The sequence below is a fragment of the Pristis pectinata genome, chromosome 4, assembly GCF_009764475.1.
Source record: "Pristis pectinata isolate sPriPec2 chromosome 4, sPriPec2.1.pri, whole genome shotgun sequence".
Lineage (NCBI taxonomy): Eukaryota > Metazoa > Chordata > Chondrichthyes > Rhinopristiformes > Pristidae > Pristis > Pristis pectinata.
The window spans coordinates 35,376,593-35,394,609 of record NC_067408.1 but is presented as its reverse complement, the minus strand read 5'-3'; the positions used below and the strand labels follow the sequence as shown (position 1 = coordinate 35,394,609).

The window sequence follows — 18,017 nt, the reverse complement described above, 5'->3', positions numbered from 1 at the left end:
GCAAGGTTGCTGATGCGTGCCCTATGCATGCATTCAGTCGGGTTAACTTGAGCCCTAAGCATTACATTGTGCATGCTCATTGGCCATCTGTTGTAGCCAGTCCCATTGAAATGCTTCATTGATATCCTTCCAGTGAAACTTGCAAAAGAAGTTGCATCCTGGGGAGCTGTGCAATCCTTTCCCCCTGTTCTTGCTGTCAGCTACTTGTTCCTGGTGACTCGCTATTCCACCTCTGAGCTAACCTCTGAATTGCTGGCAAAGTCCATATCGTGGGAGTGTTAAATTGGGTGGTGGTGTTTTGTCATCTGCATCCTCCTTGCTCTCACTAACCAGCTGCCCCGATTGCAGTTATCTGAAAGGAGAAAGACATGGGGGCTTAGCTGTGGTGAGGGGAGAGGAGGAAGTCAGCGGGAATGGCTCCACCATCTGTAACTATGAAACAGAAGAGATTGTGGACTGAGAAGGAGGTGGGATGTGAGGAGGATGATTTATCCAGGTACAATAGGCTTTGCCTGGAGGGGAGGTGCGTGCCAACAGCTGCCTCTGTTCAAGACTCACCAATGATGCACCTGCTTCACCTTCTAAGATACTCCAATAGTTATGGCAAGTTCACAACTGACTGAGTGTGAAATTAGTATAAGAGTAAACTTTGATTTAAGAGATCAATCAATACTCACAGTTGCAATGTAGCAAATGATGATTTTTCTCTAATTTAGAAGTGTAATGTACCAAGGGATTAGATGTAATTGACAAACAATTCTCCCCTATATTTCCAGAGAAAAATTACAGAAACAGACTAATTGTAATTCTATAATTTTATTTACAGGTGGGCATTCTTATCAGCGCAAAGACATCTCTTGTTCAATTTGTTTGATTTGTGACTCACCTGGACACTTTTATACCACAATTCATTATAATAAAGATTCTACTTAGTTCATATTTGGTGGTTACGATAAAACAACATTCAAGTAAAACAATGTATAAAAAATCAGTCAATATGAAATACTTAGTCACAAACAAGCAATGTACAGCTAGATAGCTATTTAATTTGAAGTTCAAACTTGAAGTTAGCAATAGTATTTGTCCTTCTTAAACACATGAAATCTTACATAGAAACAGTTCACAAACAATGTCATCTCTACAAAGTCAAGGTCTCATTTCAGTGGGAGGAAGTCAATGAAATGAGCCATATCAGATAAAATTTTATAACAACAGTATGACTAACAAAGGATCCTTTTACACTGTATAACAAAATAACAAAAAGATAAGAAATCATTGGATCAACAGAAGACAATTAGAGTAATTGTTTTACACCAATTTTTCTTTTTATATTCTTGGTCATATTGTACTTCATGCCTCTGCTTCATATTCTTCATACTGCCCCTAAAAAGGAAAAAAAATACATTACCCTCCCAATAAGAATTTGCATTTCACAAAATATTGGAGATCATCACATTTCATCTTCTCTCTTTTAATCATATGCAGTGGCTACAGTTTCTCCAAAGCTGACATTATCGTTATTAAGTGCTGGTTGTATTTACTCAACAAGTTCAAAACAAAACTGCTGGGAACAGCATCAACCACTAAATGTGGCCTTCTTTGCTCTCACAAAAATCTTTAACTTTGTCAATTGACAGTGATTGTGGACCATCTTCCTGAAATTTGACTGCCCATAGAAATTTGTTTTCTTCTTACATGTTACATGGTGCCATGACCTAAAATAACCAGTCAACAAAAGACCCATTCTCAGTGAAAGCTTGTGACAAGCAAAGCTTTACTATGGCCCCAACATTGCACAGTTTTCTTCAGTTTTACATTGCACTTCATCTCCAACATATTTCTAACTGGAGTGCAGTTAATCTGTGGGACAATTGGGAACTTGTTTAAGCTATGTTAACTCCACTCCAGAACCAAGGCCACCTCAACTTTAGCCATCAAAGTGCACCATGCAGGTATGTGTACACCTACAGAGGCTGAACTTAAAGTCATCGTTAACTCTGTTACAGATGCATATAAGAAAGTGGGCCTTACATATAACATTGGCAAAAGAAAGGTCTTTTAACATTCTGATCCATATGTACAATACTACTCTCTGAAAATGAATGTTTACACCGAGACTCAGGAAGGTGTGGACTACTCACCATATCTTAAGAAATGCAAAGACAGACACTGATGATGAGATTCACCATTAAGTGTGCAAGTATTGCCTTTAGCCATCTTAACAAAAGAGTATTTGAAGATCAAGGCCTCAAGCCAGCACAAAACCTATAAGCTACTGGGCATCAATGATCCCCACCCTCCTTAATACTTCAAAGACGTGGATCTGCTAAACAGGCACTTTATAGCACTGTAGAGATATTACCCATCTCTGCAAAATCCTCCAATACCAGTGTCCTCTCCTATTTTTGAGGCCTAATTACATCCAGTCAAATACAAAGGGCAAGCTGCATCATTCATATGGCCAATCACAGACTCCCAAAACAGACACTCTATTCCGAGCTCTGTCATGGCACGAGATTGCCAGGTGGACGGAGGAAAAGACTGATGAATGTTTTCAAAGCCACCATGAAAAGTGCAACATCCCCACTAACTGGTGGAAATCTCTGCAGCATGAACACACAAAATGGAGAAGAAGCATTCATCATAGCATTGAGAACCTCCAAGTTCATACCTTGGGAACACAAAGAAGCTGAGCATTAAAGTCAGAAGGAGAGTGAACTACCTACCTGCCTGCACTGTCAAGCACTTCCTGTAAAACACTGTAAAATTCCGATCTAGTTTTTACCCTCTTTGTTGACTAAAGATCATAAACTGACTGTTTGGGCCATCTCAGTCCAGTTTAAAGTAAGACCTAAGTCTTATCTCTTAATGCTCAATACAATTCTTATTTCTTGGTGCTAAAGGAAACAGCAGATATGGGGAGAAGATGAGAACGTTGTACTGAAGTGAATGATCAGTTATTAATGGTGATGTACTGAATGGCCTCCTCCTGCTCCTGTATCCTAAGTCCAAAGCTTAAGGCTCTCTAAAATTTTGCTCTTGTGAATTTGTAGTAATGGAAGTTTAACTTCATACCAACCCATCTTTACTCTCATGCTGAAACAAAGCATAAACATTCACATTGATAATAATGATTTAAGAAGGAAAAAAATCAATGGAAAATCAATTACTGAAGACATACAATAAAATACTCAAGTACCATTAATGTCATTTGCTTTAATGAGTATAAAATTTGTCTACATGCCCTGGCCAGTTTTATATTTTATGGCATGCCATTAATGTTTGGCAGCTAAAGTACAACTTCCTGATTAAATGCTCACTGTTGTTCAGAAGTATTAACATAAAAATAATTTATGACTCTACCAGTTTGCAACAGGCCATTTCTCTTGTTTTCTCTTTCATTAATGTTTTGTATGCATAGGTAGGAGTTACACATCTTGTGTTGGTGTTAACCAGTTCATTGGTCTGGTAGATAAGTAGATAAGTTTTCCATTAATGGGTATATTATTCTATATCATGAAAACTGTATTCTTCTGCTTCTAAAGTGAATTGTTAGTTTAAAGTTCCCCTTTAAAGCCATAAGATAAATTGAATTTCTTTGGATGTCTTACTGTTGATTCACAGTGAGAAATCCAAAGAAACTCAGTCCATTGTTTCTTAAAAGAATGGAGGTAATTTCACTTAATTGATCGTCTTGTACTTTCCAAATGACAACTTTTTGTTTCTTTACTCCTTTAAAATTTGTGATGTAAAACTGAAATGTTCTAGGTAGGAAATATATACTGGGCATGACATGAAAACTCTGCTTGCAAATTCACTAGCCTCTGACATCCCAATCCATTTGAGTGTGTTGTTAAAACTTCTTTGGCTAGTGAGTGCAGAAGTATCCTAGTTTCTAAATACCAGCAGACTTCCTGTGATACTACACAAGGTATGTTTAAACCAAGTGCTGGTTTTCAATAAAACTGGGTTAAAATGGGGATATTTTGATCAATGTCAAAAGAGAACTGCGAACGCTTCACGGCAAGAGGTGAAACTAGAACAGGGCTGACAGAGAGGGATGGGGTGACAGACCAGTGGAAAACAAATGTTAGAAGTTAGTGGATAAGTAGGCCAAAAGGCAGAAGTCAGCTAGAGATTGGAGGCAAGGTAGACTAGGGTAAAGGAACACAAAAACTAACCAAAGGGGCTGTGAGAGTGGCTCACAGGGGTGAAAGGGGCTGTGAGGGAAAGTGAATTAGCAGCTTGTTCTGGACACCATGCTTTGTTCATTTCCAGTGACTCACAACAGCTGAATGTGCCTGTTTGATATGTTTGCACACTAACTCAAAGTAGTGCCTAAGGGGTGGGGGAGAGGGAGGGTTATGACTGAGAACAAATTCCTATCACTCCGTCTTTGGTAACACACCTTTAACAAGGTCTTTAGGAAGATGTCACAACATTGATAGATGTGACATGAAAAACTTATTTATCTTGAATAACAAAATCTCTATTACGATATCTCATTATTGGCAGTTGTAACATGAAAGACCTCTTCATTTCGCAATGCCAAATAGTTGCATGGGTGCTGAACAGTTTAGATTGCTTGTGTATTCAAACTCCTTGAATTTGACTTAGAAATGATACCACTCATGTATGACATTGAATTAGGATGACATTGAATTAGGAATACTGATGGCCCATATGGCTCAACAGAAGCATGCTCATCTCTGACAGAAAAGACTGTAGATAAAGAATCCTCTCCTGAAATAACAACCTAAACCTTTTGTAATATTTTGGCATCAAACTGAGGCAGGACAGCACTTCTGGAGGGTCTGTCTTTTAGTTTATTTCGCAAATTAAAAAAAAATCTGACACAATTAGATGATCATCAAAAACAAAATTTGAAATCTGCCTCATTTATAAAAAGGCTCTGAAATGTGCTGCAATGAAACCCTTGGAAGGTCCTTATAAATTGATGCCTTTTATGTAGCTGCCAGTGATTGAGTGTACAAAAATTAATTGGCATTTAACCAAGCATTTTCCTCAAATTAACAATTCTCTACCTGCAGATTGAGATCAGTAGTGAGCCAATAAATACTAATTTTAATAGGTGGCTTTGAAGGTAGCAGAATAAACAATTTATTTACCAAAATTGTATGTGAAGCCCAAAGCTCAACAACATGGAGTAATCACTATAACACTGAACTTAACTTTTTAGAATTCCCACTGCAGACCCCCTTGTCTTGCCTTGAAATTTTGATTTACCCATTTCTATAGATATTACAATGCCAGTTTACAGCTTGGTAAATATTTCAGAGTTAATTTGAACCTGTGTTTGGCATTCCCTGCTACTATGTGAAGAATGGGAAATCATGGTTGAATTTGTCTTGCATCACAGTCAAAACTATACAAGACTTTGCTTCACCGTGACTGATAAGTTTTATGTAATTCCAGTTGCTTTATTCCATAAAATGCAGAAAAAATCCATATCCACAGCAGAGAAAAACAAATTGCTAGTTTTTTTTGCTTTGATGCAGCTATACAGTACTATAACTTCAGAAATGTTGTGCCACTTAATTGCAATAGAGTAAAACTGATAATCTGGCATGCTCAAGACTGGTAGATTTTCCAGACTATTGGATGTTCTTTCTAGTAATACCCCAACACCCTTTCAATTCATTTTTTTAAGATGTTAAACACGTATCATAAATTTTCCAGTGAAGCAGATAAGTTTAAATGAAGCGCAGGAACTGGAGCCCCAGTGAGTGAAAAGTTTGTGCAGGAACCAGGGCTCTGGTGAGTGGGAAAAGAATGCAGGAATGAGGGCCCAGATGCATGGAAAGGGAGCACTTGAACCAAGACCCCGATGAATGAAATGGGAGCATGGGAGTGGAAAGGGAGTGCAGGAACTGAGGCCCTGATAAGTGGAAAGGCACCAGGCAAACAGCACCTGGTGCGCCAGATGCTGAATCATCAGAATTTCCTAATAATCAGTGGGTAATCAGAGCTTTACTGTAGTTTTAGAATTTGCTGTGCTCTTAAACGCCAAAAGATCTGAATCAAAGCAAATTTAGCAAATGCTAATGGTAGAGTACAAGTGAAAGGTAGTAATGCACATCCTCTACACAAATCCAAATGAAAATACTTCATTTCCTCGGCAAGTACCTTCTAATATAATTGCTGATTTCAAACGTAAAATTCAGGGCTTTTACTTCCACTACAGATCAATTAACAATCCTTCTATTGTTTTTAGGCAATCCTCTTAATCCTTGTTTCTGCTTCTGTTTCCTTTTCATTTGTTCTTCGGAATCAATCAACCTTTCAGTTGCGTCAGTGCTATTTTTAACCCTGTGACAGGATGCATCAAAGACTGTCATATGCATCCACTCACAGTGAAAATATGACTCTCCTGGGTGCTATCTTAATTCCTTTGCTCATTTGTTATTTTACAAAATTTATTTTTTATCCCCATTTTAATGACAGTACATGTAACATTCTTTGAGTCAGTAAATGGGCAAAGCAAGCTTTCTCCAGCCACCTTCCAAATTGTATGTTTGGGGCTAGGAGGCCAAGAGTAAATGTTTAAAGTGCTGGTCCAACCGTCATGGTGTGGGAGAGATTTGATGAGCCAGCTGGCTTTTCCTGTCGATCAGTTTCATTTATTTCTACGCTTCACACTTTTACTCTCAATGACAATTGTACATTTTGAGCAACTGACTTGGGTAATGCATTGGGCAGACTGCTGTTCCAGCAGGAACAGGCAGGAGCTTTCGTGGAACCTGGGTTTCATTAAAATAGCATCAGTAAGCAACTTCCTGATTTCAGGCATTTGTATTATCGAGCAGACTAGAAGCCACCCAGTAAGGTAAGCACAGGTGGGTAATGAGTGTAGTGGGGGTCCAGGGTGTGTGTGTGTGTGTGTATCTGTGTGTGTGTGTGTGGGTGGGGGGGGGGGAGGTGGGTGGGGGGAGAGTAAGAAGGGTACCTAAACTAAAGCTGTCATTATTGTATTGCATTAATAACGAACTGGTGTGTTTTGAGCTTATTATGAGTAGGATTTCTTCGCCTTGCTGGAAAGCATTGTGGAGAGCTATGGAAGTTCTCGCTGGGAGGATCATTGCAAGATGAGTTTCAATTTACTTTGTTTCTGACTGCACAAGCATAGTCACTGTGTTGCCAAGAGAGTCCAAGACAAATGCTATTTGGCTCAGGAATTAAGATTTATAAGTCAGGTACCCAGGTTGGGAAAGTTATATGGGAAATAGATGTCTTGTATGGGATAGCCAGCTTCCCATAAGTTCATGGGACATCCTGTGTAATAATGGATGGTTGATGGGCATTACCCCCATTTCTTTCCCTTCCTCTGCCTCCCTCTCCTGCTGTCCCTCCCCACTGCCCACAACTCCCTCGTTATTCTCTCCCTGCCTTCCCTCCTTTCCCTTTCTCTGTCACCTCGCTCTCACTCACATCATTCTGCTCCTGTTCTCTTTCTTCCCCCTCTTTCCTACTGCGCAGTAAAATAAGAGACTTTAAAATGTGTCTTGGTTGGGGGCACGGCACAGTTTGTGGTCAAGGTTATTCTGGCTGAGTGATAAAACACTATGATGCTGGAGGAACTCAGCAGGCCAGGCAGCATCCGTGGAGAAAAGCAGAGGGTCAATGTTTCGGGTCAGGACCCTTCTTCAGGACTGAAGATAGGAAAAGGGGAAGCCCAATATATAGGGGGTAAAAAGCAGAGCAGTGATAGGTGGACAGAAGAGGGGAGGTGGGGTGGGCACAAGGTGATGATAGGTAGATGCAGGTAAGAAATAGTGATAGGCAGGTGCAGGGGAGGAGGGGAGAGCAGATCCACCGGGGGATGGGTCAAAGGTAAGGAGAGAAAAAAAAGGCAGGGGTAGAAAAAAAGAGAGATAGGCTAGGAAAGGGAAGAAAAGAAGAGGCATGGTTGGGGTGTGTGTGTGTGTGGGGGGGGGGGGAAGGGGTGCGGGGATTACTTAAAGTGGGAGAATTCAATGTTCATGCCATTGGGCTGCAAGGTTCCAAGATGGAAAATGAGGTGTTGTTCCTTCAGTTTGCGCTTGGATTTCTTCTGGCAGTGGAGGAGGCTGAGGACTGACATATCTGTGATAGTGTTGGAGGGAGAGTTGAAGTGACTGGCAATGGGAAGATGCAGATCGCAGTTATGGACAGAGCACAGGTGTTCTGCAAAACAGTCACCTAGTCTGTGTTTGGTCTCACCAATGTAGAAGAGGCCACACTTGGAGCACCAAATGCAGTAGGTGATGTTAAGGGAGGTGCAGGTGAATCTCTGTCTCACCTGAAAGGACTGTTTGGGTCCCTGGATGGAGGTGATGGAGGTGGTGTAGGGGCAGGTGTTGCAGGCGGGGGCAGTGGAAAGTTCCCAGGGTGGGAGCGGGTTGGGTCAGGGGGGAGGAGTGAACTAGGGAATCGCGGAGAGAGCGGCATCTGTGAAAGGCAGAAAGGGGTGGGGAGGGGAAGATATGCTTGGTGGTGGGGTCCTGTTGGAGATGGCAAAAGTGATGGAGAATGATGTGTTGGATTCTGGCTGGGCTTGTTTTCCATACAGTTTCTGAAAGTGCCTGTTGGAAGGATACTGCTTGCTCCAAAGTATATTCTCATTTAATTTTGCCATTAGCGATGAGCATTGCTGTCCACCATTAAATGCAAAATCTTGACTGCAATTCTTGGCCAAAAATCTGACTTACTGTAGGCTGTACCAGGGTCAAGAAAACCATAAGGGAAACAGAGTAACCAATCTTGCAATTATCTTCCCTGTGGGAATTATCATATGTCTTCAGGATGCTTTCTGGCAAGGCAAAGAAGTCTGATCCATAACAAGCTCAGAAAAGTAACTGATCTTGTACAGGGCAGCCAATTTATCTTCAAAATATGAGGCATCCCAGTCAATATGGGACTGTTGCCAACCTTAGCCCCAGGCAGTAGTCGTTCAGATTATTTTGCTGGAGTGTTGGTGCACTCAAAACTAACAAAAAGCTTAAATTTTGGGGGGTTCTCTTGCTGAGTCACCGATGAGTGCATGCAGTCTAACCAGTTCTGTCCTCCAACAGACTCCTCCATCCAGATTTACATATTTAATAAATGCCAGCAGGCTGAGCACAGGCATTATGAGGTAATAAATTCAACAAGCCTATTTTTAATTTGTCACTTGTTCATTAACACTAATATCAGCAAGATAACATCACCCCTCTGTCTACTTTTATCTTTCGTGAACTCTTAACTTGCCACTACAATATGCAGCATAATAAATACCATCAAACTGTTCAAGACACCACTCAAGATGTTTTATTTAATTTGGTTCTAATGCCACCATTTTATGAAATTTTCCTCAAACTGGCTATGTTACCTTGCTTTTATGTTACCTTAATCATCTGCTACCAATTCTTAAGTATAATATTTTAGTAACAGTCTATCAAAAACACATTGTTAGAAACTCCATTTGAAACATTTTGAAGTATGTAACTTGAAAAAGCTTGATTGATGGCACCTTTGTGGATAGCAAGATCCCATTAAGTGACTATCTAAGCTCTTTTTTGACTAAAAAATGGGTAGCCCTTCCAGCAATGTACTATGTTTCTGAAAGGTCAGACTTACGTCCATGTCATGGAGTGGGGGTTGAATCTATGGACTTTTGACCTTGAGGCACAGATAATAACTTCAAACTAAGATTGAGGCACATTGATTAAAAGGAGAGGATGGGTTGGGGACCTCATTAAGGTATGTAAAGGGAATGGTGAATATACAGTAAGGAATATTAATGTATTTACTAAATGAATAGTATGTATTCAGAATTTAAAATAGTTTAGAATGTGCCAAGGGGAATTAGAAGTATTAGGGAGGTTCAGTTTAGAAATGGCACAATAGCAGAGTATGGTACCAGGGGATAAAAGCTTTATTGGGATTAAATGCTTTTTTATTATCTTGAATTTTTTAATGTTCTTATTAATACGTTCTGATATACATTGGCTATGATGTGGATATGAATATAGATGTTTGTTCTTTTGCTTCTTCATCAATTCATAGCATTCACTGCTCCATTGGGACTGGAGAAAACACTGATTGGCCTTGTATATCAAGTTTCAAGTAATTGGCACAGAGATTTAAATGCCAGCAACAAAACAGCAGATAGATGACCCCACTGAAGCACATGTGCAAAGAGGAAGGAGGAGATAATGTTTCTGATTCTTCTTTAAATTTGCTTCAACTAATAAATATAGATCTTTAATTAACAAAGAAATATGGGTTCATCTGAAGCTGAGATAAAGCCATTTTTAGTTGTATCCTCTATTACTCATTGATGATTTTAACAGAAAGAACATGTTGCAGCATCTCTAAGTTTTCAATTTTGCTATAACATAATCATATTTTAACAAGCAATTAACACAACTAAAACAGCAGTTTTATCTTAAGCTCCAATTTTGTTCGTAATAAATGCTGAATAGCAATTTAATGATAAAACTATAGTGAACATAATCTTGAAGATCAAAGAGACTGCAGATACTAGAATCTAGAACAAACAACAGAACACTGGAAGAATTCAGTGGGCCAAGCAGCATCTACAGAGACAAAAGCTGTAAGTCAACATTTGGGGCCAAGACCCTACATCAGGACTGATGACAGGTCCTAATACAGGGTCTTGATCCAAAATGTCGACTTACACCTTTTGCCTCCATGGATGTTGCTTGACCCGTTGAATTCATCAAGCATTCTGTTTTTTTTCCATTAACATAATTCTAATTCTTTCTGAAAATAGGTCAGCTGCAATTTAGAAAGCTGCTCTTCTTATAGCACTTGTTTTTTGCCAATGTCTCTCATCAAAACATTATTAATCTCCATAGTACAGAAAAGCATAGAGTGTACCACTGTAATTTTAAGACCTTACACACCATTATTATTGATTCCAGAAAATATGTGTGGCAATACAAAGGAGATGACATCCAGAAAGAAGATTATTGGCTGTCAGCACTTGTTTAATAGCTATGACATTTTATGTCAGCATTTGTAATTGCACTGCTGTGAGGAATAGAAGGGACTGGTGCAGATGTTTGTTTTATGGCACATTTATCCAGTTCCAATTGATAATATTATTAGAGTCAGTATTCTCTCCTTGTTTAAAATGGCAATGCCTATTTTAAGAAAATTTATGGCTGAATTCTACTTCCCTCAGATTCAAACCATGGTTTGGTATTTCATTAAGAAATAACACTAATTTCACAAATGTATAGTAATCCTTGTACACAGATCAATTCCCCAACAATTTAAACCACATCGATATCCAAAAAAATGTAGGTTTAACATAGTGCATAAATCACAAGTGCTTCACTGGCCTGATATGTCTTTCCTTTGCCTAACCTGTGATTATATTATCCTCAGAGGAAGATGTCAGTGTAGTATGAAGTACCAAATGTGCATGATGGCAGTCATAACTTGAAGCATACTTTCTAAACATACCATTTGAACAAAAGGAAAGGACAATTGTGAATGATAGATGTCTCAAGATAAATAGGAGCCAAATAATATTTTGGGGAAATGTGTTTCTCTTCTGTTCTGTTGTGCTGAAAGAATGTAAATCCAAGAGGTGTTATCCCATACAACATGAAAGCGTTAGTAATCTGAGATATTTGACAAAAAATGTAACATACTAGAGGAAGGTCTTTTACCACTGTAAAATATTTTTGGCAAATCTTGTCAATTATTAAGCTGTAAATTAGACCGTGATTAAATGTTTCACACTCCAACAATTGAAGCTGTTCAGAAGTGTTATTAATGAAGGATTCATAATTTGCAGGATAACACAGATTTAGGAATGATGGTGGTGAATTATTCTGCATCACTTCTGTAGTAATTATTGTAGTGTCTGTATTTGGGATCTCTTTTCAATATTTTCTGTGTGATCTGTTAGATATTCCAGCAAAATCAATGTGGACTTCTATTTGAAATAAGGTTGATGATCATGATTCATGTCAAAGAAGAGAATGATTAAAGGGTCCTTCATACGAGTAGAAGGAGAGGTTGTGAATTAAAGAAAATAATAACAGAGGTATTATGGCACAGTTAGCAGAGCTGCTGCTTCACAGCTCCAGGAACCAGGTTCAATCCTGACCTCTGATACTGTCTATGTGAATTCGCATGTTCTCCCTGTGACCATGACGGTTTCCTTCAGCTGCTTCAGTTTCCTCTACATCCCAGAAATGTGTGGTTTGATAGGTTAACTGGCCAATGTAAATTGACCCTAGTGTATAGGCGACTGGTAGAATCTAGGAGTTGTTAGCGGGAATGTGGGGGGAAAACAATGGGATTAGTGTTGGATTAGTGTAACTGGGTGTTTGATGGTTGACATGGATTCAGTAGACTGAAGGGTCTGTTTCTGAGCCGTGAGAAAAAATATTGCCAGAGAAACAGGAAAATATCCATCCATAAAGTTATGGGGGGAGCAATAAAGAGCTACAAAGTAAATGTAGCAACATAAAGAAACCAGAGCTAAAGGGTGGTCAGAATCTTTTTCCCATAGTATCAAAAACAAGAAGGCATGGGTTTAAGGTGAGAAGAAGGAGTCTTAAAGGGGGTTTGAGGGGAAAAGATTTTTACACAGATAGGGGTTGATATCTGGAACTCACTGCCAGAGGAATTGATTAAGCATAATCAATTATGTTTAAGAGACATTTAGATAGGTACTTAAATAAGCAAGGCATAGAAGGATATGGACCTAATGCAGGCAAAAGAATGAAAATCACCAATGCAAGTGTAATATGTAACTGGAAGTGCCTGGTTAAATTTCCAGAGTGGTGTGAAATGGTTGCAATCAAATAACACTTTGGAAATTACTGATATCTTTTTATTCATGTGGTGCTGGAAAAATGGTGTCAAGTTTCTGAACATCTGGGCAATGTCCTCTGAAAGTGCAGAAAGAAAGTATATTATAAAACTGTCAAATGTGAATTGCGCATTTAGTTTCCTACAAGGTTTGAACTGGTAAGGCAAAGAAGTCACCTTTGACAGCAGGCACTCACCCCCATGGAATAACCCAGTTTTGGCAATGTTTTCTTCATACTTCACATATTTCCTTATGCCTTAGGAGGCCATTTGGCCCATCAATTCAATACCAGCTCTCAGAACAATTCAATCTGTCTGATTCCCCACTTATTTCCCTGTAACCTATTATCTCACACAAGCCCATTAACTACCCTCTAATTCTCCTACCACCCATCCACATTTGGGGTAATTTACATGGCCAATTAACCTATCAACCAGCATATCTTTGGGATTTGAGGATTTTAGTGTATGACTTGTAAGCAGATACAGCAGAAAGTTTGGAAAGCTAACAGAATGTTATTGTTTATTGTGAGGGGAATTGAATACAAAAGTAGGAACGTTATATTTCAGCTTACCAGGACATTGTTGAGACCACATCGGGAGTACTGTGTACAGTATTGGTCTCCTTATTTAAGGAAAGATATAAATGCATTGGAACAGTTCAGAAAGGTTTACTATAGCTGGAATGGGCAGTTTCTCTTATGAGGATGGGTTTGACAGGCTGGACTTGTATTTGTTGGAGGTTAAAATATTAAGAGGAGACTTCATTGAAACATCCTGTGGTGGGATTTGACCTCAGGTCTCTGGATTACTAGTCCAGTAATTAGACCATAAGGCCATAAATTATAGGAACGGAATTTAGGCTATTCAGCCCATCGAGTCTGCTCTGCCATTCAATCATGGCTGATTTTTTTTCAATCCCATTCTCCTGCCTTCTCCCCATAACCCTTAATCCCTTTACTAATCAACTGCTTTTAACTGCTAATTTAACTGCTGCACCATCACTGTACCCTATCTGAATACACATTGTTAGATCATATATACACAATACAGTCACATGTACATGATCCACCCTTACCTCAGGCTGGTTGTTCCACAGAGAGCTGCTGTCAGAATCCTCCTTGAGGAACAGTTTATCCTTGACTTCCAGCCTTTGCAGTGAAATGTGCAGGACACACTGGAGATCAGATGCTGGCACACCTGACCTCCCACCATACAAGCAGTTTGATTTTATTCATTTGAACAGGATTGTTGTCCTTCATTAAAAAGGTAAATGCAGTTAAGTGGTTTGTTTAGTTTATGTTATTTTTGTGGTTATAATTAATTTCTAACTTAAAACATTTTAAGTTTTTTATCTTCCAATTTCTTTTTATTGTTTTTTATTATTCAAATCTAGTTGATTTTTTTAAAATGCCTCTGATTATTCGAGATGGTTAAAAGTAGCTTTAAAGGCCTTTGACTACAGCGAGTTGTCAAGCGCCATCAGGGTGGTCCAGAAATTACCAGCTGATCTTGAGGCCCTGAGGCCTAGTTAATGCTTGTGGCTTGCTCTGGCTCACAGGACAGCCATGGCTTCCAGGTCTATGGGCTAATTAGCGCCACAAAGCTGCCAAAGGTAAGTACAGCCAAAAGGAGGGTGCAGCGCCAAGCATAGGTGGCAACCCAAATCACGCATGGTCAAGCCCAATGACATTTATGTTCTTCCATTGTGAAATTATGAAGTGCCAATGGAATCTTGATTGTAAGTCCAGTATTTCACCTCCACCTTCCCCAATGGCAGCATTTTCATTTCTGAGGTGGAAGGTTGGAGGTTCAAGGCTGTCTCTAGTGATGGGAGCATCTAATTTAAGCTAACACTTTGGAGCAATACTAGGGGAGAACTGCACTGTCTTGAATAAAGTGTTGCAGTGTGCCCCAGACAAGCTTCTGTTAGAAATATATTATTCTATAGCATTATTTAAAGCAGACAGTGAAATCCTCCTAACACCCTACCTTTGGTTTACCCTCCAACCTACAAGACAAAAAAATCAGATTATCTGGTCACTGCTGTTTACAGGAGTTCATTGCATACAAATTGGCTAGGGCCTTTCCTACATTATACAGTGATATTTAGCTGTAATATGCTTTGGGAGCTCCTGATGGTGTGAAAGAGTTTACATAAATACATGTCTCTCCTTTCTCATTTTAAAATGGTTTAAACCAATTTAAATCATATTAGCTTAAATAGTTTGCTTTGCATTGTCCCACTCTGCTGCTCCTTGGTTAAACTTAGTGAAACAGAGAACTCCAGGACCGATGCTTGCTCTGCTCTGAAGCAAACTGCCACATCGCCAGAACTTCCAAACAAACGTGACAACCTTGCTTGGTTTGTGGTGAGAAAGGCACTCCCTATCAGATGTTTTAAGCACAGCAGTAGCCTCAATGCTACAGCACTCTGTCCTTATGGCAGCTATACTGGGGATGAGATTGTCATCCATCTACTTCTTGAATGCATATTAGCCAAGAAGTTCTGGAAAGAGATACAGTAGTCTTTCTCAATGTTCATGATGAACAACTGCATAACACAGAACTCTCTGCTCCATGGGCGTTCAGACAAACACCACCTGCTACTGGACGTTTGCCACTTCGTGAAAGATGATGTATGGTCTGCCTGAAAATTGCTGATCTTTCATTACCATGACAAAATGTTGTGGACTGGCAGATACTATGGTCCAGGATAACAAGGTGAAGGGTTCACTGAAGCTTGGTGCAGCTGTCACTCAGTGGAAAGGCCATAGTTCAAGGCTGTTCTGCCATTATATATTGAGGGGCTGAAACCCATGTTTAAAAAAACCCCACAAAGACTGCGGGCTGAAGGAATGTATGTAAAACAAACATGTAAATGTATGTGAGTAGAGTGATGTGACTCTAAGAATATTGTCATATGAATGTACACTATTATATAATTACAAATTTTATAAATTAAGTAATACTTCTGAAATAAAAAAAGGGAAAAATTGCAGTATTCTTAAGTGCATTTGAGAAACAAATAGACAGGTTAAATTTAATATCAGGAAATTATAATTGTTAATTAAACTGGCTCCGGCTCAAACTGACTAGTGATTTTCTGATAAACAAAGCATAAAGTAAAACTAAACTGTTAAATTTATTGGATCAAATTTCAATATGTCAGTCTGCTTGAAAAGCAATGCAGTGGATTTAATTTTAAAAGAAACATCATGTGAGAAAAATTCTATTATTGGTTTCAGCATTTCAACATTTCCTTGAAAGGAATGTTCACACCCCGAGCAGCAATGGGTGTTTTGCACATCAGAGAAATATGATTGACTTGTTACATTAATTTTACTGTCATGATGCAAATTTGCACACAGCTGTTAATACAATGTTACATTGTCCTTCAGAGAATCCTGAGGAGCTTTGCTTCTGCTTCCAGGAGCAGAATATTAATTATTTGCAGTGGAAGCTTCTAGATAATTTTAATGCCGCAGTGACTTTCAATATTTTCTTTCATTGTTGATTACATCATCCATGAATGGATACTCTCTTATCTGAAATTCGCATGACTGACACACCTAATTGTACAGTCCTAAAATTCACTGGAAAATTGTAAGTTTTTATCAATTGACTTAGATGTAGCTGTCATCCCCACTTGAATACCTCTTGGAAAAACAAATTGCACTTTTTGCCAAAGGACTGGAAGTCCTCCCAAACAACAGATTACAATATTCCCTTTGCTTATGGTGCAATTAAAATCCTTTTAGAAAATTGAAGATGAATAAATGAATTCTTTTCGACACTGTCTTGCCAGACATTTTTAAGAAAGACATGCAAGCATCCTACGAGACCAAGACGAAATAGTTATGTGGCTAATGCATGACCCTACAGCGAGATCAATTCATGTAATGTCTTGACAATATCCTTCCTAGCATGAAATTCACCATGCGACTGTCACAATGAGCTTCAGGGACTATTTGGCCTATTTTTATTCCTGTGTTCTAGCATTCTTATATAATTTCTAAAATATTTCGTATTTAAGATAAACAGTCCTGGACCCAGTCTGCCATTTGGAGTCAGCACCTACAGTACCCATCCTGCCTCCACTCATTCACACTTAATGTGGAGGGTCTATCTCTCCCGCCCTCTGCACTCAGGAGTCTGGTGGTGTCTAGGCCTTAAATGACTTAGTCCTAAGGCCCCACTCTGGAATAGCTTTTAACACTTTTTGACTTACATACAGAGACATTTAAAAACTATTAAAATTGAGGGCTGAAATATGCCGAGTCAGAAAATAAGACACTATTCCTTAAGCTTCAGTGAAACGGTTTAAGAGGCCAAACACAGAGGTCAGAGTGAGAGTGGGATGGAGAAACAAAATAACTGGAAGCTCAGGGCCGTTTGTGTGGACTGAAGGGAAGTATCCTGCAAAGGGGTCACCCAATCTAATTACACTACCTTAGATAATCAGCTGCTATTAACAAGCCTTCAATACTGTCTCTCAGCCAGAACCAACAGCTTTTATGCCATTCAGGCCTCCACTCTGTCACAGATATTCCCTTTGTTCCCTCCACCTTTTGCCCTTCCTTGCAACTTAAAACATGTTCCATTTTTAATTTTTTCCTAATTTATGTGACACGTCACTGACCTGAAACAACAACAGTGTTTCTCTCTCCACAGATGCTACCTGACCAGGTGAATATTTATAGCATTTTCTGTTTTAGTTAAGATATCCTGCATCTGGATTTTTTTTTTGGCTTTACATATTTTAAGAAGCTTGCCTTCCCCATTCTGCAGTCTTGGAAACCCCATGGAAATGAGTGGTTCTCAGATCCTAATTAAGACTTGTCCTGAATATCAATGTCCTAGTACGGTGAACTCTACACAGTCTGCACAAGACTGAAGCATTGTGACACATAGGGTGGCCTTTGCAATTCAATAAGTCTGGACTAACAATGGGTCCAGGACTTAATTCTCATGAATTCCTACATTTCCCATCAGAACTTCTGACCATAGCCAACAAGGTTTGCCCCTGACTATTCAATTAATGGCATCTTCTATAAATAGTCAGTGAGCTTCATAACATTTCTACATTTACAAAGCTTTCTACTTAAGCTGTTTTACTTAATGCGACAGTATATTGTTTGAGCTGATGAAAAAAAATGTTATTTCACAGTTTTGCATTTTTA

The 18,017-nt window shown here is 39.1% G+C and overlaps 1 protein-coding gene across 3 annotated transcripts in view; it reads right to left on the bottom strand.

Moving 5' to 3' along the window:
- Nucleotides 1-800: 800 nt before the first annotated feature.
- sncb (synuclein, beta) overlaps nt 801-18,017 on the bottom strand; it is a 54,809-nt gene continuing 37,592 nt past the window's right edge. For all 3 annotated transcript variants that reach the window (XM_052014568.1, XM_052014569.1, XM_052014570.1), the window contains exon 6: nt 801-1,383. In XM_052014568.1, coding sequence (XP_051870528.1) covers nt 1,351-1,383 — 33 coding nt within the window. In that variant the 3' untranslated portion in view covers nt 801-1,350. The remainder of the gene's footprint in view (nt 1,384-18,017) is intronic.